The 27,366-nt window shown below is 40.3% G+C and overlaps 1 protein-coding gene across 1 annotated transcript; it reads right to left on the reverse strand.

Annotated features, from left to right (window-relative positions):
* Positions 1-10,194: 10,194 nt before the first annotated feature.
* Positions 10,195-21,739, reverse strand: CD28 (CD28 molecule). Its single transcript, XM_067549824.1, has 4 exons — positions 21,661-21,739; positions 14,775-15,170; positions 14,434-14,528; positions 10,195-10,762 (listed from the first exon to the last, which is right to left on the reverse strand). Exons 1-4 carry the CDS (start codon positions 21,713-21,715, stop codon positions 10,622-10,624), a joined length of 687 nt encoding a protein of 228 aa, XP_067405925.1. The 5' UTR covers positions 21,716-21,739; the 3' UTR covers positions 10,195-10,621.
* Between the last annotated feature and the right edge of the window lie 5,627 nt (positions 21,740-27,366).

Below are 27,366 nucleotides of genomic sequence, written 5' to 3' on the forward strand. Positions count from 1 at the left end.
ATATCCCCAGGAACATAAATGAATCCTGTTATGAATTATTCTGAGGAGTCAAAGGGAAAATGATTTTCTTTGGTGGCCCCCCACTGCCACCTATGTTACCTACTATAATTTGCACATATGTTAACATAGAATCATAGAAGATTAGAGTTGGAAGGGACCTCAGGAGGTCATCTAGTCCAACCCCCTGCTCAAAGCAGGATTAACCTCAGCTAAATCATCCCAGCCAGGGATTACATTGCTCCAAGCTTTGAACAGCTATCCATGCCTCATCTTCCAAGGATCCTCCCTCGTCACAAGAACCCATGAACGATGCCAAGTTCATCATGGGTGCCTTCGTGACTGCCACAAAAATTCATTTAAAAGGGAAAAAACCCCAATCGCTGCAAAAATCCAGGTGGTAATTCTGTGCATGGGGTGAAGTGAGGAACACACACAGCAGGAAGGCATCCCTGGAGTTCTGTAGGGGGCACTGGGGAAGGCCATCCTGAAGTTGTGAGCAATGGTAAAGGAAGGAAAATAGCACTAGACATCAAAGTGGGTTTCTCAGGACCAGGCCACAGATCTGATCCTTTTCTTTGAGGCTGATAGGTCACACCTGAGTAGCATTGAAGTAGTGTGAGCTAGTAGATGGGTCACTGGAGTGGGTCTTGAGAGGTCTGGGTTCTATTCCCTCCCATTGTCCTGCTCTGTGACCTTGGGGAGTTATTTTCCCTCTCTTTCCCCTGCCACCCTTCGTCTCTCTTGTCTATGTATGCAATAAGCTCTTTGAGACAAGGATAGAGACAGACTTACTATGTGTATGTACAGCACCTAGCACAACATGGTGCTGAGCTAGGCTGAAGCACGTTTTAGATGATACTCTAATACAAATAATTAATGAAGTGTCCAATCTGACCAGTCTGCAATTGTCTCACTGATCTGAGGGGAAAGAGGAAGGATAATTTAAAAGTTGTCACCCAAAACAGGGTTCATATTGTTAACCCAGGCAGCTCCTTGGACCCCCTCTTCTTGCAACCTCCCTGCTCCTCCAATTCCAAATTGCAGTCTCCTTCCAGAGAGTTAGGCCGGAGGTCCCTCTGCTTCCCTCCTCTCTCTCTTGTGCCTACCTAGTTTTTGCAGTTGCATTATTTGCAATCCAGATACTAACACAAGAAAGGAGTCGTTTGGTTTCCAGGAAGGACACATAGCCAGTCCTGGCGTAGGTCTAACCATAAGGCTCTAATATGACAATGTTACCAAGGATTTAAGCAGATAGATGCTCAAACCATGCAATCCAGATCTGGATTGATAAACATGCCACCATTTGTGGGTGTTTGGCTCTGACATTTTGATTTGTGCCTATTGCTAGATGAAAGTGCTGATTGTCAGCTTGTTGACCTAGATCAGCAACACAACTTTTACGTGAAGGAGAAAACACTCTATAGAAACATAGCCCTGAATCCTGCAAAGATTTACACACGTGTAATTTTTCTCCTGCGAGTAATCCCACTGACTTCAATGGGATTCCTCCCATCAGTAAAGTAAATCTTTGCAGGAGCAGGTTCTTAGTGAATATTGAACAAGAGTCTGTTATGTGCAGCTACCAATGAAAAGTGGTGGTAGTAGTGGTTATTTTTGAAGGAAACTTCATCACCTGGAAGGTGGAATCTATATACTCTGCTTGGGTTAAAGGGATTATTGAGGCACTATGTTTGCTGGGGTGTCCTTGTTTCTTGATGAGGATGAATCATTTGATGGTTCTAGCTGAACCACAGGAAATTCCTCCCCTTGAACTGCAATCAAAAAGAAATCGACACCAACATTTCCATTTTGCTAAGAATAAAAGGGAGACTGTTATTAATATGCCTCAAAACAGGGGTACAGAGAGTTCAGCAAATTTGGGGGGTAGGAGGAATCCTCTTTTAAAATACTGACACTATAAATTCACTGTTTTTCCATCATCTGTTATTTCTCCAGTCAATAAGCAGTAAAGGTAAGTCAAACGTCATGAATTTTGTGACATTTGAGACCAAATGCATATATCATGGCTGATGTTTGGAATCCAAGATCCTGCATTAACAAGGGCTTCTCTTCTCCCTCATACATACATGCTAATACTGGGGATGGAAGAGAAAAGGCCCGCAACTCAAGTGTGAGCACACACACACGGATAAGTAAGTAAAGAACCCATCATCAATGCTCAGAGTAGGCAAATGTTATTCCTGAAGTCTCCCAAATGTGACAGGTTCCTACTCTGAATTTGGAGATCCATATGCATCCATACTATTCAAATCTGGTTCTCGAACAGCAAACATTTGGGCTTCATTTAGGTCCAGGCCGCTAGTCCTAATTAATTAAAAATATATTATAAAAATTAAATATATATGGAAAGGTGCCTGAGACCTGAAAAGGTAAAAAGAGAATTATTTCCTACATAGTAAACATCTTTTTTTTTAAAAAAATACTTCTTAAAATATTTATAGAAGTCTTTGTTTCTTGTCACATTTATGCAGAAGACAAATTTTAAGTTTATGTACATATATAAACACTTCCTCCCACACAAGAAATAACTTTCTGAGCATTCATAACCAGTCATTAAGGCTTTGTGTTGTAGTGCATTGACCCATTGCTTCCAGTCTCTACTAAATATCTCTGCATAACAGTCTGAACAGAATGTTTTTCTATAAATTGATTGCACAGGAGATAGCTTTTCTTGCTGAAAATCTCCAGAGGTCAGCAGGGCTGATGGGGGAGAAAGGGGAAGAAAAATCAAATTCCATGTCAAATTCCATTCTGGAGATTTACAAATGACCTTGACAATCTGCAGTCATCCTAGGCACTTGATGTTGCTCAAGTCTCTTTCCCTCTCCTAGTAGGGTAAAGCTAAGGAAATCCAGAGACTAAATTCAGTACCGTAGATCAGCAAAGGGAAGGAAATTGGATATGCATGAATTAAACAAGACCATTTAATCTTCAAGTGATCTTTGAGACTGATACTTTTCTTTTGGAAACAGAACCTCCTTTTTGCAGGTGACACCCACACATCTCCTTTCATTACCAATGATGACAATAACAGCGATAAACCAATGGAGCTCATGCTGCTTCGCTTAATCTTTTTGTGTCATCGTCACCATACAAAACCACAATAGGAAAACAAAGCTGCTTGCTGCTGCTCGTTTCTAACTGACATTTCCCCACAGACCGTGTGTTTTGTGTAACCTATGGACTCTTTGAACTTATTTTTGTGAGTGGTTTGTCTGCCTTTTTTACAGTTTGTAGATTCAGAAATACAGCTCTATAATGATGATGATGCTACTGCAGACTCAGCCTCTATTTATATTCTCTGTCCTTATTTTGCTTTTTTATCTCAATGGTTTAAAGTCAGTCTACAGAATTACAACAGAAAGTGATTAATTAAAAACTTCATTTTAAAAAGGAATAGTCTGGTATAAATGAAACCAAAAAAACCAGTCACATTAATGTAATGTGAGAATCATGGATTGTAAATCCATTTCATTCAGTAAGAAAGGGCAGAAATTTTAAGTCTGTATATGTGTGGATTATTTTGATTTGCAAACATTCAGGAGAGATCCAGCCAGAGTTTTAGAGGTATTTAGGTGCCTGACAATGCAGATAGGTGCCTCACTAGATTTTCAGAAGTGCCTGGACAATCTAACTTCTATTTATTCCTATGGGAGTTAGGAAATAAGGCACTTCTGAAAATCCCACTGGACACCTATCTGCATCTTGAGATGTTTAAATACCTATATAACTGTGGCCCTTCCCTTCTAAAGGTCTAGTTTTACTAGGCAATGCTCACTTGACCTGAAGCCCTGTGTAATTGATTTGCCCAGCTGTTTGAAAGCAGCTTTATAGTTCTTTAGCTCCACCTCTTTTGGTTTCAGCCAGTCAGCTCCATCCACCTCTCCAGGCAGGATAGGGTTTTTTTAACTTTTATATAAATCTTATTTTTGTTTGCTTGCTTGTTTTCACCGTTAAAAACAATTTTCTGTCTTGGCCTTACCTCACCGGAAGGAAGTGGCCACCGACACCAGCCACCCTTGGAAGACAAAGGTAACAAGCAAACCAAAGAAAACCCCACACAACCAAACATGGCGCATCTACCCCCGTCTTAATGGGAAGCTGCCATTCTGCATTCCTGCCACATGTGGTGCTGTGGAGGGCTCTCATTGCAAATCAGCAGTACTCCCAACCTCTAATAGGTGATCTAAGATGGCTTCCTCCAACAAATACAGTTGGTTTCTTATAGGTGTATGGAGCCCCACAGAGGTAAATGTGCTCATTGAGGTAAGAAGGTTCTGTTTCTTTTTTTGAAGCGTAGTGGCTGGAGAAAGAAAGAAGCCTGCTTGTAGTGTGCACCCTGCAGCTGATTAGTTCTTTGTCCCCTGAGGGATTGTGATAAGGTTTCAGTGAAGTGTTTTTAATATTAGGATGCCTTTCTGCATTAAACATTTACTAGCTCTTCCCTCCCATTTGGTCTCCCATCCATAGTAATGGATTGCACCCTCATAAAAACATACGCTGGACTCAAAAAATAAGGTCAGCTACAAAGCACTTTTTTTCCCCCTTCCAAGCTGTCTAAACTAGTATCTTCATAATGTCTCTTTTTGGCATTACTTCAGCACCCTGTTAATGAGGAAAGAGCAAACAGGGTAAATGCTCCTAAAATCAACATTCTGCCCTGAACTTCAGCCCATGTCTCTGTGCAACAGGAGCCAATGAACTATTCAAGTAAAGAAACAAATTTCTTCTCTGCAGCCAATTTTCACATGACCGGAGAAGGCTAAGACCAAGGACAGTTCAGTTTAATTTCAACAATATACTTTATCACTTTCGTGAGCAAAACCTCTGCTCTGAGTCTGACCATTGGTGCTGGAGATTAACGTAGTCCAAAGGTTGTCATGGACAGCAAGCATAGTAGAAACACCAGTTTATTTTGACTCACAACAGAGAGCTAATTTAATGGGGTGCTGGCAAAGCTGTTGGGTTTAAACTCAGACCTATTATCTTTCTTTTTCTTGGCAGGCTGTGCCCCATCCCCTACACTGCCCCCTCCATTTTTGTACATCAGCAAATTAATGAAATTTAAAACAGCCCCATAAGAGAGAGGGATGGTTCAATATGTATTCACCTGGCTGCTGGCTTCATCCAGGGCGGGTTATTCATCAAGAATGGGGATTTATCCTTGTTGCAGCTCTTGTTATGAGATGCTGATATCTCATTCAGAATGGGGACTGTTATTAATATCTGAGCTGCATTTTCAGTTTATACATCAAACTAGCTGTTTGAAACAGACCTTCTGTTATATTTCAGGCATCCCTTCCCCTTGTATATGAGTAGGTTAGTGTATATCTAATTAGATAGATACAAAAATCACATAAAAATAACTTTTTATTTAGGTTGCAAAGTTAAGGACGTGCCAGATTTACAGTTGTCCATGCAACCTTCATTCTGCCCCCTTGTGCACCCATCCTGTACACTAAATGAGCAGCAGTCCTGTGAAAAAAATAGCATATGATCATATAATTAAAGACTACCCTAATCATAAGCACAAGAGTGCAGGATGAAGGTTGCCCAGGCAACTGTAAACTTGGCATTTCCTAAATTTTAGTTCTTGTCTCTGCAACTATAAATGTTCTTTAACATATTTTTAATATAATTTCCTAGGGCTTTGTTATTTTAAAGGAAAAGTTCAAGCAACTTCTATTTACTTTGCCTCTAACACTGAGATCAATATGTGAACTTCCACAAGCTGTTGTATTGTTGCCAATTGTTTGTCTGCTTCCTTGTTTTTGTATTCTGGTATCATCCAGAGGCCATATTATATTAGGGGCCATGCAAAACTGCCTGCCCAGAAGCATATGCAATGATGGTTTTGGTTATGAAATATGCATGAAAAATAAGATTGTGTGAGCATCCCAACCTGTGAGAATGTATCAACCTGATCCAAAATAGATGTTTTTAGAAACAAAAGCCAAATAGGAAAAAAGCCACATAGCGATATAATAACTAGGAAAACAGATGCCTTTGAAAACTGTCAGCCTCCTCTCCTCTCCCCTCCAAGTACTGAGCTATTATTTGTAGGCTAATGAACCCTGGAAGGAAAGCCGTGTTTCATCTTTAATTAAAAAAAAAAAAAAAAGTTAGTAAGAAAGTACTACTGCCATGATCTTGCAATGCATGTAAAAATGTGAATGTCACCATTAGACTTTTTTATCCCTCTGAAAATGGGCTTACATGAAATTGGCAGCCTCCTAATACTTCATCAGCCAAATTGGCCACATCAGACTATATGCGCACCCTTGAGGCTGGCATAATAACACACTATAATGTGATGTTCTAGCACAAAGTGCCTAATTGTGAAAATCAATCCACTTGCATCCAGATATGCAGCTATCAATATTTCCCTCTCCTGGTAACTCATAGACTCTAAATATGGCTTGCAAGTTGCTTTTCTGTATTGTTTTCAGATGTTTTTCAAATTCATTTCTGGTCACTGATAGAGAAGAATAATAGCTTAGTATTGTACTTCTTACCATAGCCTAGTTTCTGGTTAGAGTGAGTAACTAACAAAATCGCACCTCTATCAGTGATTCATCTTGAATAAACTTTTTCCAGTAGCGCAGCAAAAACCTTGCAAAAGTGGAAAGATTTGATCTTTAGCTTTGAAGTAGATTTTTGTGTTTCCTCATACTCCCCTTTCTTACTGACAATTGTCAATAACAAACCTGCTACTCACAGTAGCTCCAGTTGCAGGGGTTAATGTGTACAGACTTAGCAATTGTGCAATGCTCCAAAATCTATAGTTTGTATGAAGTGAAAAGTAAACAAATGAAACACAACAGGGGAAGCCATGCAGAGGGGATCAGTAGGTTAGGGAGACTCAAAATCAGAAAAAGTACAGGTTAGCAGAGGGATGGGGGAAAAAACCTGAAATTTTCAAACCTAAAACAAATTAATCTCAAACTTCTGCAAGGCTTCAGTCTTCAATGGCTAAAACTGGAGAGAACCATTAGACACAGGACTGTCTTTGCTACAAAACCAATGACACATCAATGGTTTATACAGAAAAACATAAAATGGAATGTTCAGTTGGTGGGTTTAACATGCCTACTTCACATACAATGTCCCTTGAGTCCCCTGCACGTCCCCAGTGGTGGGTAAAACTGGTATTTCAGCCACACCAAATGCATCTCCAACAGCCTGTAATTTATGTCCCCACAATACTTTACTATTGTGTTGATATTCTTTTCAACACAGCATCAGGGCTCATGCACTTTCCTCCCTGATCCTCCCCAAACATGTATATTTTTGTTGTGTGTTCGTTATTTGTGCCCTCTTTTTGGTCACCCACATGAATTAACAATTATTTGGAAACTGACCCCTAGTGTTCCAGTGCTTACATATTGGAGATGTGTTCAGTTGTTTATCAAATGCTTACTGAATACATGAATGACAGACCACTGTCCATTATAATACTACACTGCTACTGTTGGTACATGTAAACTGAAACCGAACAAAGTGTTAATATTATTTGATTTCTCTCCCCTAACAATTACATTAAAAAGTAATACTAATCTTTTACTATCCAGCCTTACAGATTATTCAAAATTTAATTTACAGCATCTATTTAACAGTTTTAAAAAGAAGGGTATAAAAGTACAATAAAACTCCAAGGCATGTGGACACAATGAAATATACACGCTTCTCAAGTCTGGAAATGCATATGCCATTTTAAACCAGAAATTTTGCCCCTGTTGTATTATTGCTTTCTGTACATATTTGTCTGCTCATCTTATACTTGTGCTAGTGTATAAGATGTTATTTTCACAGTATATTCTAATTGCAGCACTTGTTGTGTTAAATTACAGGATGAAGGACTTGACAGTAATTTGTGGCTCAGAAGGCCAGTAAGATGGTGCAGTCAGTGATTATATGCTAATATCCATAAAATGATCATGGAGGACTCACTCATGAGCTCTGCTGCAAGCTGGTGCAGGGGAGTAAGGAATCCCCGTACTCCTCTGCATAGGCCACCCACATTGCTAGACCCTACATGGTGGGGAGAGTGACTGTCACTGGGCTGCCATTCCCCCACCCCTGCAGGTGGGCATGGAGTGTGAAGGCAGAGGCAGGGGTACCAGCCAGCACTGGAGAGAATTCAAAGAGAGAAAGTCGGCTGCAGCAGCTAAAGTAGTGGCACAGCTCAGTTCTCCCATGGAGCAAGGAGGAAGCAGGGACCAAACTGTGACTCTCAGAACCAAAACATGGTTCCTATCTTGCTCCTGGGACAATGGAATTATGTGCTTCCTGCCATAGATACAATCCAGCCCAGAAAGGGAAGAAGGAAAAGCCCCATGCACTCTCTTGCTCACACAAGATTATCCCCTGGGGCATATTCAAGCACCTAACCCTGTATAGATTTAAATTAGACAGGATGGAATTAAAGCTGATCAGGAATCTTCTGTCAGAATGATTTTTCGTCAGGAAATGCAGTTTCTGGGGAAAAATAATTTTTTGTAGGAAAATTTCAATTTTTTCCAAAGTTCTGATTTTTTTCCTTCCATTGGGAAACCCAAATCAAAGTATTTAGTATAGGCTTGGTTCGACCTAAATCAGAATATTTCAGTTTATTAAACTGACCAGAAATGTTTAATTTAGAGTCATTCAACACTAAACTGAATTTCCCTATTTTGCTGCATTGCCTTATAGGACTCAGCTTGGCCCCTGTCCCCCCTGTGGATTGGACTTCCTCACCTGACAACACTTTCCATAATGCAACACTGTCTCCTTTATGACCAAGATGAGAAGTCCATAGTGGGACTCTCATACTGTAGTGATATCATGGGAGATGTAGTCCAGCCAAGGAGCCTAGTCCACAGGAGAGAACAAGGACATCTGGTTCCCAAACTACAATTCCCATGAGGCAATGTGGCACCATAAGGAAATGCAGTTTAATGTTGAACTGATTTAAAACTATGCATTTCCAGTCAGTTCAACAAAATTAAATGAAACACTTTAATTCAGGAACCTCCTAGCATTGCATATCTATAGAAAATGTGGAATTGGACTGTTTCACCATTTCTGAATCAAAATTTTTCAGACTATCTCTTCCCTGTAAAATTTCGGTATTTGAACTTTTTGTCCTGATTCAAGCTGAAAACAAATGTAGAATTATCAGAATTTCCCACAGGACAGAAACAGAGGGAACAGGTAAAGGAACCTCTTCTTCTAAGGTGGGGAGAAGCTTTTGTGCTGAGCTGACTCTGCTGCAGTTTTGGAAGGATCATTAATGGAAACATGTTGTATGAAAATCACTGCACGAGTTTTATTCTAGCCCTTGTTTTACTCCTACATGGAACATGCCCAGATAAAAGTCTACCTAAGAACAGTAATCCCCAATTAGAGCCTGATCCGTCTAAATATTCAATAGATCCTGCAAAGTGCTGAGCTTTCAGGTCCTATTGACTGCAAAGGGAGCTGAGGTCACTCAGCCCCTCAAAGGATAGAGTGTTTATGAGCAAATTTTCAAATGATCTTCTCACTTAACTTTGGGGCCAGATTTAAAAAAAAAAAAAAAAAAAACTCATCTGCTATTTATGCACTAGAATACTTGGACAGGTTTTCATGAGAGCTCAGCATGTTGGGTGCACACTGGTTATTCAGATCAGCTGAAAATCTGGCCCCAATTGTATGTGCTGAGCGCTTAAAAAATCTGGCCAGCTTTTGAAAATCTGCCTTCAGTAAGCTCTAATGAGAATTTTCTCACCTGCTTCTCCTATGACTTTGGCCAAGTCCTCGTGTTTCCTTGTTGTAGGCCAACATAATTCAAAAAGGTTCTTTTCGTGATGGCAGCAGATCTTTCTTCCTCTCCTGTTATTCTGCACCTGCCTTGCAGATTGATTACTTTCTCACTGTAGGGAATTGTTTCATATGGGGTCCTTTCCCCAGTCAAAACCCCCTACAAATATTACAAAGCTACCAATTTAAGAACTTAAGAATCACACGTTTAATGTATAGTGGTTTTTGAGTGCGCTTGATCTGTCATTACAGCCCATCTCTATCATATAGTCTAATGGTCCACATAGCTTGCAGCTGACTTTTCCTGACAGCTGGAAGCCTCTCCTATTCTTTTAAGCATATGATTGGAACTTGAAACTGGGTTCTCCTCTTTGAAGTAAGAGAGGACTAATTTTTGCATCAACATTTTGCTTGGTGCCATATTTAATGGTAACCAATTAGGGCTGTATTTCAGAGACTTATAATTCTTCAAGTTAAAATACTTCTAACTAGAAATAAATGTTCAATATAAGGCAAAAGTAATTGGGAAAGATAAGCAGTTGCAACGGTTAACAATAAACCCAGTACTGGATCCAGTGTTATCTTTCCCCCTCACCCATCATCAAGCTTGAACATGAGTTGTAGCTAGTTTTCAGCCATCATATAAACAATCTACTTTTACACAGCATCATTTAACGTTTGAACGGTAATTGCTATGATGTAGATATGCCACCAAATATAACAGACATGACAAACTAATGGCAGGCTGTCCTTTCATGTCCAAGTGCACATGACAGAGTAAAAGCACACCATGGATATTAGCAGCTTCATAAGCAGATAGTCATGGTTCCCAAGAGCGGTATTCAGTGTGTATTCGAGTTGGTGCATAGGGTTGGTAATGCTTGTTCTTTGTGCCAGGAGGATGGCGTGGAGTCATGTTCATGTAGTCACTCGTCAGGATTCTGTTCCTCTTGTTTTTCCACTACCAGGGAAAATGTGAAAACATTTCTGCAATTAGTTTTTCCTCCATAGGATGAATAATTTTTTAAAAGCCTTCATTCAAAGAGTTCAGAGTGTTTGCTAAAGCCTGGCTCATAATGAATAACGGATTTAATTCGTTTTTCCTCCTTTCGCATTAATGAATTGTCCAAGCAGGTAATAAATATCAAATATCGAGCATATTCCCCACACAGAATGATTCCCCAAGGCTTTTTCAGTTAAAGTTAAATAAAATTCATCTAAAACCAGCATGAGTAGTCACATAAAATGTTCTGCGATATTTGCCCTCCGCTAGTGTAAGTATCCCAACAGCCCACCTGCAGAGAGAGCTATAGTATTAGAGAGATCTCCTGGTAGTGAAGATTGTGTTCTAACTTCTCTTCTAATCACCTTCTTAGCTGGAGGAATGACTCAGCAGAAGTAAAGCAAGTGCAGTTAGCAAGGGGTTTTCCTAGCTTCTAACTAGAAATAAAAAAATAGCTAGTGTAAGCAAAATAAGAGTGACAGAAAACTCCTCCTGCCTGTACATAATTGTGCAGCCCTATCCTCCATCTCCCAAATGATTTCCAGCCTGCTGTTTGAGGGGTGAAGGAGACAGAGCTGAGTTAATTCTCATCTGTCTGACCCTGACGACCTCACACTCATTATTGGACTTTTGTCTCACAGCAACCCTGTGTGGTAGGAAAGCAATATCCACATTTTGCAGATAGCAAACTGAGGCACAGAATTAAGTGACTTGGCTGAAGTTGTAGAGGAAGTCTATGGCTGAGCAAGCAGCTGAACCCAGGGCTTCTGCAGTTTATCTCAGGGTCCTATCCTCTAGAGTAGACCATCATTCCTACCTAGGTTAATGCCTTGTTAATTAGGGACTGTGGAGTGGGCCTCTCCTTGCCACAGCTCTATGGTTATAACTTCCTAAAAACATCTCCTCTTTTTGCTGAAATCTCTTGCGTTTGAAATAATTTCAAAAGCCTGAGCAAAGTCTATATTTTTTACTTCTGCAAGGACTAAAAATATACTTTTTCTGAAATTACTTGTGAATCTTCTTATGTGTGTGCATACGCATACATACACACACACAATTCAATCTGCTCAGATTTGCAAATGGCTAGTCCTCGCCAAAGACTTGTTTATAGAACAGCTTGCCACAAAAGCATGCAAGGTGTGTATGTATGCCTATTTATATATACACATATGAGAGAGGCTTTAAATCTGGGGTTACAAGCAACTCGACTGAGCAGTAAATGTCAGTGCTATGAAATAACAGGAATATATAAAGGCTAGTTACATATTTTGTGCTGGTATTTCACTGTGGAGTTCCACAATTGTGTACACATGACTCTGCAGTCACTGAAGTGCGTAGGGAAACCAGTAGGAAGATTGGGATTTCAGCATTCTAACCTTCTTTTTTATTTAAAAAAAACCCCACCCTTATATAAATGTAATGTTCAGGAGATTATTTTCACCTCTTTGAAGCAAAGAAAAGTTAAATTTCACATAGTGACAGGCACAGATGGAATATTTTGGATTACTAGTTTTACTGTTAAATAGTATTTTAGAATACAGTGAGTGCAATTCTACCTCAGATATGCATGCGTTAATCTAACTGGATGGGAGTTGTATAGAGGTCCCTGGAGGGGCAAAATTGTGTTAGATAGCTGCAACATGGGGAAGTGAAGGTTACTATGACAACTTTGATATTTCCTGATTTTAAAATGGTAATCGTAATGTTTCATTCATTCAAGTTTGCAAAAGTAAATTATATTACATATAAATTATACAGCATTAAATACATACATATGTGTGTATATGTATAATGTATAAAATAGATACACATGAGTATATATATAGACAAATATACAATTTTAAAATCCTCTAGCTAAGTCAAAGAGTTATTTTTGGCTTATAGAAACATCTAACAAGCATGAGTAAATGCCTGACTGTACAAAGATGAAGATGTAGAACTGATAGTTTTGGAAAGCAAAGCACTTTTTCTCTACAGAGGTCAAAAACTCTGTGAGAACACAGAATGAATTAAGGGTTTGGCCTGGCTGATACTATCATTGTGCGCAGCTTTTTTGTATCCATAATCTTTATTAGCCAACTCTATTTACATCCAACAGCACTGTAAGTACATCAGCACTCCAAATACATATTATTCAGAGGATCCCAGCAGCAGGTAAAAATGGATGAATCAAGCATAGCACAGCGCTGGAATGCTACACTGCCATTCTGCTTAGGAGTGTGTGTCATCTGTATCTCAGACACGATAGAGAGAAAATCCAAACAGTAGAGAGAAAAACTGTTCAGACTCTAAATTAGGGATCTGAAACTACAGCATTTCATCAAATGCATAGCATTTCAGCTATTGGCTATAACCATTTAAACTTTCCTATGACAAAATCAGAGCAAATCTCTATCATGGGGGTGGGGAGAAGAGAGTATGTACTGGCTTTACGTTTGCTTATGGCAATTCCTGATCCAGCTTGCATATCATCAGGAATTCTCATTGCAATGAACTTTATGCATCTGTATGACAATGATAATGCAATTTAGAGACCTTGACTGGCAATGGGATTGGGTTTATGTACTCAAATGTAGGGTTTAATCTGAAGGAGGGGTCAGGGGAATTGCAGCCAGATTACCTTGTAATTAGTTGAAAATACATATTTTAAGATAGAGAGAGACAGGGAAAGACAGACTGGAAGGAGGAGAGTTCCCCTATATGTTCATCATTCAAGCCTGACATGAGTTAAATAATCTAGCTGTAATCTATACAATATGGGGGATCATAGCACCTACATCCATGCACAGAAGGGGACATCTGCTGCCTCCACATCAGCATTTCCATCTCTTTTCTCCCAGGCCCTGCAGCTCTGTGTACCCAATCAGGCAGAAGAGGACAGGACCAGGGTGTGCCAGGGGTCCCCCCCTTTTGCTCCATAGATATTTTTAAAGAAAGGATCCTGAGACTGCATTATCTTTCCTATGCAGCCCACTCCATGGTGGAGATACGTCCTGCTTTAGAGCGATTTACACCAGGAGTGGTGGCCAGAGGATGACCAGTGGAGTCAGGCTATCCAGGAGAGTGAGAAAGAGGGAGAGTTGCCGAGGAGGCAGAATGAAGCTCTATGGAAGGGCTTGACTAACTGCAGATCCCCAGGACCTGTGCATATTGTAGGTGAGCTCCATGGTCTGTTCCATCTTTCTAGAGAATAATCTAGGAAGTCATTTAGAGAGGACTATTGCTGTTTTCCTGCCCCTGTCTCCTCTCTCCTGTTGATTTTATTATAAGATGGGACAATCCAACCCAGTGTTACTAATGTGCGGCCAGTGTGAGAGGCTGGAGTGTGAGAGACATAGTCAAATCTCCTATTAAAGCCAAAGAGAGTTCTGCCTATGTTAGGACTCTGGTCTGGAGCTTGACTCCCTTCCTGACTACTGATATGAGAGTGTAGAGGGCAGTCATTTTTTGTTTCCTGTGAAGTGGGGTTTGTGCATGGATGAGCACCAGAGTGAGGAACCATTGCTGTTCTTAACTGGAGATGCCAATAACTTTGCAAGGTGACTGTATAAGCCTGTTGAAAGCTGGTGAGTGGGAGGGTGAATGTGTACCTGAGGCACAAAAAGCAAGGGAAAAAATTAATTTCTTACCCAGCAGACAACAAAGGTTGCAGTTATTAGAATACTGTAGAAAGCCAGAATGCCAAGAGTCACCACCAGAGCCCAAAGGAGTCTTGTAGGTTGAGATTCTGGTAATTGGGGGAGCATCTCTTAAAGAAACAGAATAGAAAAAACTTCAGAGAATATAAAAGCAACAACCTTAATTTCCGTTTATTGACACCTTGCTCCAACACTCTTGTGTAAATTCTATGGCCGCAGGGAAAAGGAATTAGGGGAAAGAGGAATTTTGCCTTTTGCTGAGAAATAGTCATTATGTACCTGAGAGGGACCCTCAATTCTGTGAGCTCTAGCAGTAAGGTGCGCATATAAGGGAAAGAATATTGAACAATTATGATTTTGTGTCTTACCTTTCACATGAATGACAGTCCCATTGCTCTTGTCGTTGTAGATGTAAGGAGGTGGAAACATGACCTCAATTTTGCAGAAGTAAATATCTGTTTGGTTGGCCTTCAGATTCCAAAGATTGAAATTTACTTGCTTTATATTGCTATCAGCTGCAACAATGCAGTTGAAATCTTTATTTGAATTATGGTTGTGGAAGGAACCATTCCAGGAAACAGAGCAGACTTCAACCGCTCTGTCTGCTCCTTTATTTAGTGACGCTCTGAATTCGTTCCCAGTTCCATTATAGGCATATTTGCAGGCCAAGGTAGCATTTTCATTATATGTTATGAGCAGAGGATGCTGTTCCACTAAAATCTTGTTTTCTGGGGAGGAGGATGGAAATAAAATACATTATATGACTTTAAAAAAAAAACACTTGTTCTGCTGGTACAAGGGTCAACACACCTGTACTCTCTGAGACTGTGTATCTACCAGTGTGATCAAGGGTATGTTCATTCTGAGTTGGATTACAAGTGTGACATTTAACATTGAAGCTCTAACTCCCATCAGTGTATTCATTCCTTAGCATAGAGTTTCCTTGCAGATAGCACTCAGTTAAATATCATGTATTTAATATCTAGCTTACCAATAAAAAAAAAAGAGGTCCACCTTTATACATATGCTTTCTGTTCCAAGAACAACCTTACTAAAAGCCTAATAGCTTGGTAGTGTAACTGACCCTAGATGGGCTTTCATTGGGATTTGACCCTGGTACCTTTAGCAGGGCATGAACCTCGACAACTTGAGCTAAAAAAGTAATTCCTCTAACTAGCTGCTGTAGTAACTTCAGAATCTCTTATGTGGACCAACCATAAGATAGTGACCAAAACTTGGATCTGTGGCATTTAGCACACTAATGGCCTGTAGATATACTTCCTATGAAGGCAGAATCCCACTTGATCTGACTGGCCTGGTACATAAAAAGGAAGCGTTTTCTGTTCCCTACATCACTGGGGTCTCTCTGTATTACCATGTACCAAAAGTAGTTGAATCACTGAAGTGGGCTGCATAGAAGGCTGCTTCTTCTAAGAAGAGTAGCCCTTCCCAAGTGAGACCTTACTCTTTTATGGAGAGCAGAGAAAAGAAGTGAGGGGGGGAATGAATCTCACCAGCTGTAGAACTTTCACAACACTCCCTTTTTGTAAATATGTGACCCCGCAAATCTTTGTGCAATTCTTTACCATCTGGATAGAATTTACACTAAGCCTTTGTGGGCTCTATCTGCCGAGCCATGGGCACAGTCACAGGGGATGCTGAGGGGGACAGCTGTTCCTGCCCCTGCTTATGTCCTCCTCAAATGTTCTGCTGCAGAACCAACTATCCTTCTCCTCAGCCTCTTAAAAGCGCTAAGGGATGAATGGAGTGGGGCAGAAGTCCTCTCTAAGCTAGTGGGAGTCTAGAAGACCTTGCCCCCTCCTCAGTTTTCTGACTAATTGGAAGAATAAAAGTGGGTGGGGCTTCCTTCATCAACCACCAGAGGCTTAGCAAGAGAAGGGGTTCAGAAACCGCACTCAGGAACTCTCTATTCACTGGCCTAGGAGCAATTGGAAAGCATCCGTTGAAACGGATATGGGGAGCAGCTGGTGGTGGGGAGGAAACATGGGGAGGTAGAGCAAACTTGGAGGACTTGGACAGGAGGGAAACATAAGGAGAGGAATCAGGTAACGGAAAGAGCATGTTGGCCAGTAGCTGATCTTGTGTGGGGGCAACAGAGACATCCCACCAACTGGAGTCTTGAACATATGTAAGATGGTCAACATTAGTTCTTCAATTGCCAGCTTAACTCACTACTGTTGAAGCTGGCCACTCTCCCAACTCCAGGAACTGCTTGCCAGCCTCTGGTACTTTGTGTTCTCTGGGGAAGGAGAAAGACAGCAGAAGCTGCATACCAGCTCTGCAGAGCTCCCTCTCTAGCAAGGGAAGAATGCAAGGAAGAGGAAGATTCCAGTCACTTCTCCTGAGGCCCCTTGCTTCAGCTTGACTAGCGCTGTGCATACTAGTGAGGGGGAGACAAACTTGTTTATATTGCCACAAACCAGTTGCCTACTTTCCTGTGCCTGCAAAACCCAGGAGGCCCTGCCCTAAGGAGAGCACAGTGGCAGAAAGTTGTCCATATTTTGGTTTCCATCCATTTGTGCTAAAACATCTGAGAGCAGTATTTGGCTATCTAAAGCCTTGGCTAAACTGGGAGAAAAAGATGTTTGGTTTGTTTGCGTGATTTTGAAATTTGTTTGCTAATCCATTTTAATTGAGTGCTGTTTTAAAATGTTCTAGCACCTGCAGTAGCTGGGTTTAACACCTTTTCAAAACATGGTAGCTGGATGTGGTTTAACCTAACAAGAAAATCAATACATGATCTGGGCTGCAGGGTGCAAGCCACTAGCAGAACTGTTTTATATCTATCACGTTTGTGGCCTACGAGTCCTACTGGCAGTGAGTATTGCCTGGATTTTAGATAACTCAAGAAAGAAGAGCTGCGGGTAAAATTTGTTCTTATTGGTGGCAGAACTACAGAAGTGCCTATAGGCTAGGGCCACATTGTGCTAGGTGCTGTACACATGTATAACAAAGAACTGTTCCCTGCCCCAAAGAGCTCCCTCTCTTAGTAAGTGTCCTTGAGCAGAAACTTCCAAAAACATCAGCAAATTAGAGAAACACTTGCAAAGCTATCACAAGCACTTATGAAGAGAAAACCGATCCTTTTGGCTAGCCCTATTTAGAAGCAAAGGGGAACCCTCTGAAGTCTCATCACTCAGGCAAACCTCTCAAGGCATGGTTTAGACTCTTTTAGTGAGCCCAGTAACCTTCCACAGTACTTTGCTGCCATAGGCTGATTTCTAATCTCAGATGTACGGTATGTAGCACCAAGTACCTTGAACTCCCCTACTCAATTGCAGTATCGGATCTTTTTTGCACCCGCAGTGATGTGTTGCTGACAATCTGAGATAAAAATCCGTTGGTCTTTCTACCCAAAATATGTTCCTTAGAATTATTGCCTGCTTCTTGATCATGCAGCCAAATCTGCCAACCCTCCAGTGCAAACTAGATGTTATTAGCATGTATTCTTGTTCTTCGTTAGCCGAGCAAATGAAATATAAGCTGCCTTAATAGCGTTAACAAAATGAATTTCATGGGTCAGTAGATGAGAACTGTTTACAAATGGTTTGTTCAAGCTGAGAACAGGGTTAGCTTTGTAAGGTGGCTCCACTATATTAAATCACACCATCATCTAAACAGATTGAGCTGCTTTGTTTTTCATTATGTGGAATAAATTATGGTTTATGAAAGCTATGTGCATTGGTGGGGGCCTAATACAAGCAAGTGTTGTGTGACCTCAGCATGCAGCTCTACCAAAGCCTACGAGTCCTGGTCTGCAGTTAGTCCTGTTATTCCTCTCTTGTGGTTCTGTCTGTGGAAAAAGTCAGTCACGCCAACATGTATATTAGGTTCACAAGAGAATAAGATTAGGCCAGCAATATCTCAAGTCACCTGTGACCTCAACAGGATTTGAATAAATCCTCAACAGGATTTGAATCTGAGGGAGTAAATAGGACTTGAACCTAGGACTGTAAGAGGCTGGTGTACTAACACAGTGCGCAAGCATAGTTCAAGTTTATTTTGCATTCATGAAAACGCTTTTCTTGTAAATGTCACTTGGGCTCTGTTAAAATGATGAAACGCTGAAACATGAAGTAGATATTTCCATTTGTTTATATTTTCCCATAAAGAGGGCTATGATTGCTGTTTCCAAAGGCTGTGCTCAGTTGCAAGTGCTACATCTTAATAAACATCTATACAGAGCCATGACTGTACCTGGCCTTACCCAGCCCAGAAAGCAACAGTTACGAGAAATCACTATCTCTAATTTCAAAAAGCTTTCAAGCCTGGAGTGGAATCAGTGAAGTCAATGGAACCACTCTCTGTAACAAGTTAAATACATGCATAAGTGTTTCCAGAATTGGGGCCTTCGGTTTTATAAGCAACTGCTGTATATAGTCTGTGTAAGATCTCCTTGTCGTAAAGTATTTAATACCATATTCTTCATATTAGATTTGTATTATAATAGAATTTAGGACTTTTCATCATGAAAAAATCTTTAACGTACTTAATAACTATAAAACACTGACATTCTGATCTCATACACCTTACACAAGTAAAACTCCATTGAAGTCATTGTGACCAAGAAAGAGAAACTGAGAAAACATAAAAGTTTGGGAGAATTGTTTTTCCAAAATTTTCCATTCATCACCAGCAAGCGATTAATAACATCCTATGCTTGCCTGGTAGACTAGAGAAAAAAGAGGTCTATTCCCTCTTTTCACCCATACAATAGTTGTTTTGCCTTTGTTAGGATTATAGGATGAGGTTTTGAACAGCTAAACTCTTGTTCTGCATAAACATAATAAAGAAAAGGCCCATTTGAATGCCTTGGGAAAGGGGAAAAACTAAAGAGGGTTAAAAAACCTGAAAACAGAAAAATATATGGATATGGTACAAACAACAATTCTGACTTAAGGCTACCTATTTGTGCTGTTCAGCTACTTCCAATCTTTTTCAAAATGCTTGGAAGAGTCTTTTCTCTGTTACCTTTGTTTTTTATTGGCTAATTCAACCAGCTGTCTATGATATGCAGCTTCCCCTGAAATTAAACATCCTACGCGGATCCACTTCTCCTGATCATTAAAGACTCTTTCCCATGTTAATCTTCCCTCCCCTACATTAACTACTGTATGAAGAAAGATAATAAATGCAAGGAAATAGACTACTGGTTTAGTTAAGCAATTTAACTTAATTTGCAAGGCCCAGGTGTCTGTTTAACTAGTTTGAAGAAGAGGAAATGTGTTGATGTCATCCTAGTGTCTGGTAAACCACCACTCACTCACCTTTCATACATACCAGATATCATTCTACATACCAGTAATCTGGGTGGGGTTGGCGGTCGATTTTTAACTCAGAAAGACCATGAGCCAGCAGTTCCCTGTAGTACAAGGGTGGGGTCATTTACAACGCTATGGGGGAGAACCCACCTGTACTGGTTACGAAACACACAGTTTAGACAGAATAATCTAGCTGTCTCTTAGGTTCCAGTAAAATAATTATTCAGCCAGAAAGACAAATAAGAAAAAAGTACCTTTTTGACAATACTAATGCAAAGTTTATGGTTCAGGTCAACATACAGCATTCTCTGAGGTAGTATTATAATAAGATAATTGTAATGGGATAGTCTTGTAGTCCTTATTCAGGCAATGTTCTCATTGACATTAATAGGCAGTTGAATTATATAAGGACTGCAGCATTTGGCCCAACAATAATAATTTCCACTTATTAAGCATCTCTCAACTGAGAATCTAAATGTAAAGACAAGGTGGAGAAGAAACATGGCAAATGCTCATTTAGGATCTAATCCGGCAAGTGCATACATAAATGCTTAACTTTACGCATTTGAGTAGTCCCACTGAACCAACAGGACTGCTCACGTATTTAAAATTAAGCAACTATGTAAGTGTCTGCAGGATCTGGGCCAACAGTTCAAAAGTTCAAAACACTTAAAAGCTGCTGGCTCCTCACTGATTTTCTCCATCCCCCTCCCCCCACTGTCCACCTATTCCTGCTGCTTATCCCTGGTCCTAGAATAATAATCATCTGTTTGTGAAAACCCATTGCCTGCCATGGAAATAATTATGATGTTACAAATAGAGAATTATAACTTCAGGGGAGGAATAAGGAACAGAAGCTGATGAACTCTGAAGCAATATAGACTTTGATTTCATGCAAATTACAATATCCTTATCCATGGAAGAGAAGTGAAGAAAAATAAGTTGTATATTAGAACAGTTTCTAGGTTCTTTTTTCTAAGTCTTCTGTTAGGCAGCAGTAGCAATTTAAGAATGAGTTACATGTGACTAGTTCTGTTAGGAGTACAGATTTTTGTTCTTCTCTTTTCCTGTACATATACAGAATGTTGACATTTAGAGAAGAGCTGATAACATGAATTCACAGGCCAACGATTCCAGCAATACTTTGACTTGAGATTATCCTAGCAAAAACTATCATCCGCTGCCTTGCTTTGCATTATAATGTGTTCACTCAAAAGATGTGGCACAATTATGAAGCTACTAAAACTGCACTGGAGAGGTGATACCAAGACATAACGTAAGCTAAACAAGAACAACTGAAGATTTAAAATATTCAGTAACATCTTAGGATTCCCAAATAAACGTTTTGTTTTTTTTTCCCAGAGGGAAATTGATTATTCAGTAGGTATCAATAGATTATTTAAAACAAAAACACCCAACAATCAACAACCAATTGATTGTCCTAAAAAAAACCCCAAACCTCTGTTTTATCCATTCTACATATTTGTTAATTCTCAGTAAGTGTACTGAGGGCTCAGTCCTGTAGCCCATTAAACAGGGTGAACTCCCAACGGTATAGGGCTGGACACTCTGGAGGTTACAGAAATATATATACTGAGAGAATTGGAATAATAAAAACCATTTAAACCCCATAATAAAGAGAACATACCAAGGCAGCAATTGTATGTTCAAAACTGATAAATGCCAGGGAGCAAATCCCTGCTGGTATATGTAGCGTATGTAACATGACTCCCAAGCATATCTAAAGAGAGGTCAAATAAAAAAGCTCTGAGGCCCAAATTTGGAGAAGATTGTGATTTTTTTTAAAAAAAACAAGCCCATGTATTCATATCCAGTTTTATCAGCCTGCAGTAACTGGTCACCTACATCAAAATACATTCTCCCACATCTTAATGAAGGTCTGGAAAAGTAAATGGAAAGGATCAAAATGGCTTACCTGTTACTTCAGCAGCTTGAATGAAGCTGAGAGCAGCGAGTATCCAGAATATCATGATGATAATGGTGGGCTGCAAATTTAGACCCCACCCCCACAAAGAAATCTGAAGACTGAACTACAAGCCAACTTGGTGGGGCTAGACTGTTCAGTCACTCACACATTCTCTCTCTCTCTCTCCCTCTCTCTCTCTTTTCCTTTCCCTCTCAGTAGCACTTGATGTACATGCTGACTGAAACCACTGTGATGGCAACATTTCAAACCGGAAGTTAAGTTGTTTGATGACTTCAGCTTTTTATCTTTAGGAAGTCTCTTCTCTGTTGTTTAAAAGGAACGTTTGTCCTTGGTAAAACTGCATTGTGCTAAGGAAATGAAAGCCCACCTTACAACATTCAGTAGTGTGCGCCTTTGGCTAGCCAATGTTTGGGTGAGGGCTTGCAAACCTGTTTTCCCTATGAGCAGAAATGGATGAGACAAGTCAGGTATATACTGTTAGGCGCAATCCTAAAGTTCATTTATAAAGACTGTACACAAAGTCCTGCCTCCCTGAACACAGTAGAAACAAGCAGCAGGGCATTTCCTTGCTTACTATTCCCAAGTCTGTCCTTGTGGTCAGTTGTGCATCCAAAAAGCTCTGTCCCTCTGCCCCCTTTCAAGACCACACTCACAACTGTTTCTCTTGGTGTCTGCTGGCTTTCTGCCTCTAACACACACACCGCTTGCCAACAATGCCCTAGTATCTGTGTTTGCAACCAGTCCAAAAGGAAACCCCTTACAGTTGAGCCTGGCTCAGGCTTTGCTCGGTGGCCCAGTGACTTTGACAGTATCCTCCTATTGTTTCCAGTTATCATGACATAAAGGAGTATTTAACTGTTCCTTCCATTTAACCTGAAAGAAGGGTCTGTGATTGTCTATAGATCAAAGACCTGCTTGATGGCAGCTATTAATACCTTCCAACATAATAGTAGCATGGTTAGGCTGCTTGAGATCTTTACAACTAAACTACTTCCTGCACTCAAAAGGAACAAATGACAGGGCCAAAATCTACTGTGGATGAATGTGTATGGCTCTCAATGACATCTATGGGAGGTGAACATCTGTGAATTTGGCCTACAGTGCCTTGAATTCCCTCTCAAAAAACCATCAGAATGGATTCCAAGCGAGAGAGTGATCATATTTTGGCAAAATGTAATATAGTGATGTGCCTTTTCTCTTAATCAAACTGATTCCTGTGTTTATATTAAACATTACATTAAGCGGCTGACCTAGTATGTGTTTTACCTTCCTCATAAAGAATGTCTGAAATTTCTAAGGTGTGAATTTGGAAACTGATGTCTGATCTGACATCTGAAGATATTCTGCATGCAGAAAACAAATTTCTCCGTGACTGCTTTCACTAGAGATCATAATATTTAGAGCCATTATCGTCAGCTGTTATGATTAACACTTGCTCATTTTTCTCTGCAAATTAGATTGGAATCCTCTCCCTGGGTTCCCTGGATGGCTAGATAAAATGGCAGGCATTTCATTGCACACATGTTGTGATGCACATGACTTTTTCAGTGTGGCTTTCATGTCATTTTGGCAGAAATCAGGCTTATAAGGATATTTATATAGCCATAAGGATACCCCACAGTATACAATCTACTGACACTTATTTCATTGAGGGAGTGGTTTCCAGCAAGGATTTTCTGAAAAATTGGATTGTGGATTTTTCACTTTTGATAGCCACTGCAGATGATTGTTCAGCAGCACTTCTTTGTTTTATAGGTAGCATGCACCCAAAATCTTTCTTCACTCAGAGCTTAGCTCTGTAATCTGGTAGCTAGTTCAGCTAGTACCTCCAGTTCAAGACTTTTAACAAGAGGCTTGTGGTCTGTAAAAACTCATGGAATTTCATGATACTAAGCCCAGACTTTTCTGTCTGAGCCCAGACAGAGTTTCTGTTTTCTAGGAAAAAGTTAAAAACACAAGTGATGGGTTTTTTAGGTGAGATGACTGCACCAGTGCCTGTTGACTCTGTGTTGTAGACTAACAGGAATTGTAACTTGAGCTCAGAATTTACTAACACCACTGCACATATAACTGACTTCTTGGTTTCCCTAAGTGCTTTAATCGATATTGGTCTGGCTTTGCAAAAGTGTGCCATCCTATCACTGGCACAGGCACATCAGCCTGCATACCTTTTATCAAACCCAGTCCAGGCCCAAACATATCAACATACTGTAAACATGAGGTTTCCTGGATGTTGGATACTTTCTATATTCGGAATCCAGTGAAGACAGGTGATTTAACTTATAATGGCCCAACAATGATGAAACTGGCCTATTGTCAAAATAAGATTTGGATTATATTGTTTAACACCACATTCTGCTTTTACCTTAATTTTCACCAAAGCTCAAGTCTTTCTTTTGTGCACACTAGGAAAAATGGTGCTATTTAGGCACGTCCCTAAGTACAGGAGTGTTGGTAGACCCCTGTGCAAGTGCAGGACAGGCTTGTGCTTTAAAAACTGCAATCCCTTCCCTGGTGTGCAGTGGGAATGCACAACTACACTATGTGCTGTTGGCTGGGGTTCAGCCATGGCCCTGCACCTACCTGCTGTCTTTTTTTTTTTGTGTCCATTAGGACTCTGGGGTGGTGAGAGCATGGGGAACAGACCTTGAACAGTCCTGAGCCTGGGACTGTAGTTGCCCCTGGCCCTTTATGGAGAGAAGGGGGAAAGGTAACAGATGGGGGAGTGCAGCTCCTTATCCCATTCTCCACTTTCCATCCCCACCTTCCGCTCCTTCCCTTCTTTCCACATAACACCTCCAATAGCACTCAGAAGAGACAGGGCCAATCTGACCTGTAGTGTTGGCTCTAAGTAGCCTTACCATATTGTGTTTGAGGCAATCCGTATGTGATTTGAGAACCTGCACCCATCATGTGCAGGCCCATTTTAACTGCCCAATGGATTGTTTTCTCTGTGTTGACCAGTAATTCTTGTGCTGCCTTTTCCATTCCCCATGTTCTTCAGTGATGTACTTAGTGCTGCCCAATGGCTTTCTCTTTGATCTCTGCAGTGGAGTCCAGTGTAAAGGGCACACTGTTCAGGAAGCTTCAGTGTCTGCATTTCCAACCCATCTTGCCTTTTACAAAAATCATTGTTCTGTTTCCAAGCATCTTGGACCCGGCTCCCTTTCTACTCCAAACTGGATCATGCTGTTCTAATTAGTGGTTTTTTAATTGTTTACTTCTAAACACTTTAGAAATTTCTCTTTGTCACTTCTGCTCTATGGTCCTTCTCCACAGCCAAGGCTCCTCTGAAGGGGCAAAGGTTGTACAAGAGATTGCACAAAGTAGTCTTGTAGCTCCAGACAAATCCCATAAAAAACCTGTCAGAGAACATCTAGAAATGGCCCAAAATTACAAGTCTCTTTATCTTTCTTTAATTTTGCCAGGTATTCAGACAGTGTTCCCCTTGCTAAGCAAAGGCATAGCATGTAACATTCTGCAATAAAGTTAATTTGGGGACATAACATGCCCTTTATGTCTTTAACCCATATTTAACACAGATTTCCATCTGACTCAGCCATCTGGACTCTGTTTGCAATCACATTGGTGCAAATCTGGAATAATTTTGCTAGTCTCAGTGGGACTACTCCACATTTGCACTGGTGGAACTCAGAGCATCATTTGGTCCTGTACTGGGGGAGATGGATGTTTCCTGTCCACTGCAATATGAAGTCCTGGCCCCACTGAATTAAATGGGAATTTTGCTATTGACTTCAGCAGGCCCAATTTCATCCTATGTCTTTTTCTTTTAGTAATTCCATGAGACGTAAACTATCACTCCAGATGTTCAGCACAAAGCTAAAAATGCTCTTAATTTTCATCAAAAAAGTTCCCTGCTACACCAATAATGGCTGTGATGGGATTTTTTGGCAACTTGCTGATTTACTTCTCTTATGGTTGTGATCTATTGTGATTCCTCTGAGAGTAAACCAGGTACCTTTTAAACAATCCCAAGAAATCCTAACCAGATGATCACTTTGCCCATTGTGTGACGAAGAATCAGGAAGCACTGATATGGGGTCTCCTTAATCAAATGTTCAACTTCTGTAAAGCAGAGAAAACAAACTCCAAAAATTGAGAGAACACACTAGCAGCCTAATCGGTTTAGAATCCAGCATTACAGTAACTGGAAAAGTTCCCCTTGACTCCAGTGGGAGTCGCACTGCACCCTAGCAGTTCTCAACATATGCATCTACATGCTCTGTTTTCAGACCTATAAAAACACAGGGGCTTCCTAGTTGTGACATTATATTACCATTAGCTTGTCCTATGCAGGTCTATCCAATGGAAAAACAGCAGTCATCAAGATTCCCACATAATTTCTGTGCATATGCTGTGAAATCATCAACTTTTCAGTTACAGAACTAAACTATAATACTATGCAAAGGACATATTTAATACTGTTTTATGGAATCCACCTCTACCCCCAGTATCATAATATGGATCATATGCAGGGTGACCAGATAGCAAGTGTGAAAAATTGGGATGGGGTGGGGGGTAATAGGCACCTATATAGGAAAAAGCTCCGAATATTGGGACTGTCCCTATAAAATCTGGACATCTGGTCCCCCTAATCATATGTATCTGAGCTGTAGTTTGTGTGGATCTTGTTCGATTTATTTTGTTTAGTTGTATAGTGCTCAACTGATCAAGTAGATATGCTAATTATGACACTTAAAGAGCTCAGAACAATTTCATTATTTCTAAGCAACTGTAAACAACTATTTGTTGTGAATAGTGTTAGAGTGCACTTGTTAGTATTGTACCTTTCTTTTGCCTAAAAATCCTCAGTAGGAATATGTGAATGTAACCATGCATTTCTGAGAGAGAGAGAGAGAAAAAATACATAATAATATGGTGTGGGTACAACAGGTTTGATGAATGGTCATATTGTTCATGAGGCACTATGAAAACTATGCAGGTCATCCCACAAAATATCCCATCAATATGCGAGCTTGCTCTGATGTATCACTTTTCATCTGTTGATCTCAGAAGCATTTTACAAAGAAGAGTACATCCAATTATTCCATTTTACAGAGTGGGAAACAGGTACAGAGTGACCATGGACAAGTCATCTCCTGAGTACCAGAACTAAGAATAGAACCCTGATCTTCTGGGGTCTAGCCCACTGTCCACTCCATGTGCTACACTAGCTTCCAATAAAAGCGTTCTTGTGCACCGCTATAAATATATTGTGCATGCACATATTTTACAGAAAAAAAATATTTTACTAAATGTTTCAAAGTCCTTACATGTACTGGAGTTGTTTTTGAATCCTATCTGTACAGAGCTTTCAAAGAGAGGAAAAATAGAAATATATTAAAACACATTTGAATATAAAACACCTCTGAAATAGCGTTGCCATATGTGAAAATGGTGCAACATAAGTCTGATAGGTAGGGCTAGATGCAAGTACTATATGTGCCAATGGAAAGGGATTTTTCCCTTTTTAAAAAAGTTCCTGTTTCTAGCCCTCATGCTATCAGTCCTTAAATCTGTCACTGTCCAGGACTTAAATGCTACCCTCAAACCAGTGTAATTCTGAGGGCGAGTTTGAAGAAGAATTCCACATCTGGGGAAAGAAACATTTCTCTTGCAGGCTGATTAACCTTAAATGGCAGTGGCTGGAACCTGCTCAGAGTTGGTTGGGAG

The sequence above is a fragment of the Emydura macquarii genome, unplaced genomic scaffold (genome assembly GCF_026122565.2).
Source record: "Emydura macquarii macquarii isolate MOO-44397 ecotype Brisbane River unplaced genomic scaffold, CSIRO-AGI_Emac_v2 contig_1253, whole genome shotgun sequence".
NCBI classification, from domain to species: domain Eukaryota; kingdom Metazoa; phylum Chordata; order Testudines; family Chelidae; genus Emydura; species Emydura macquarii.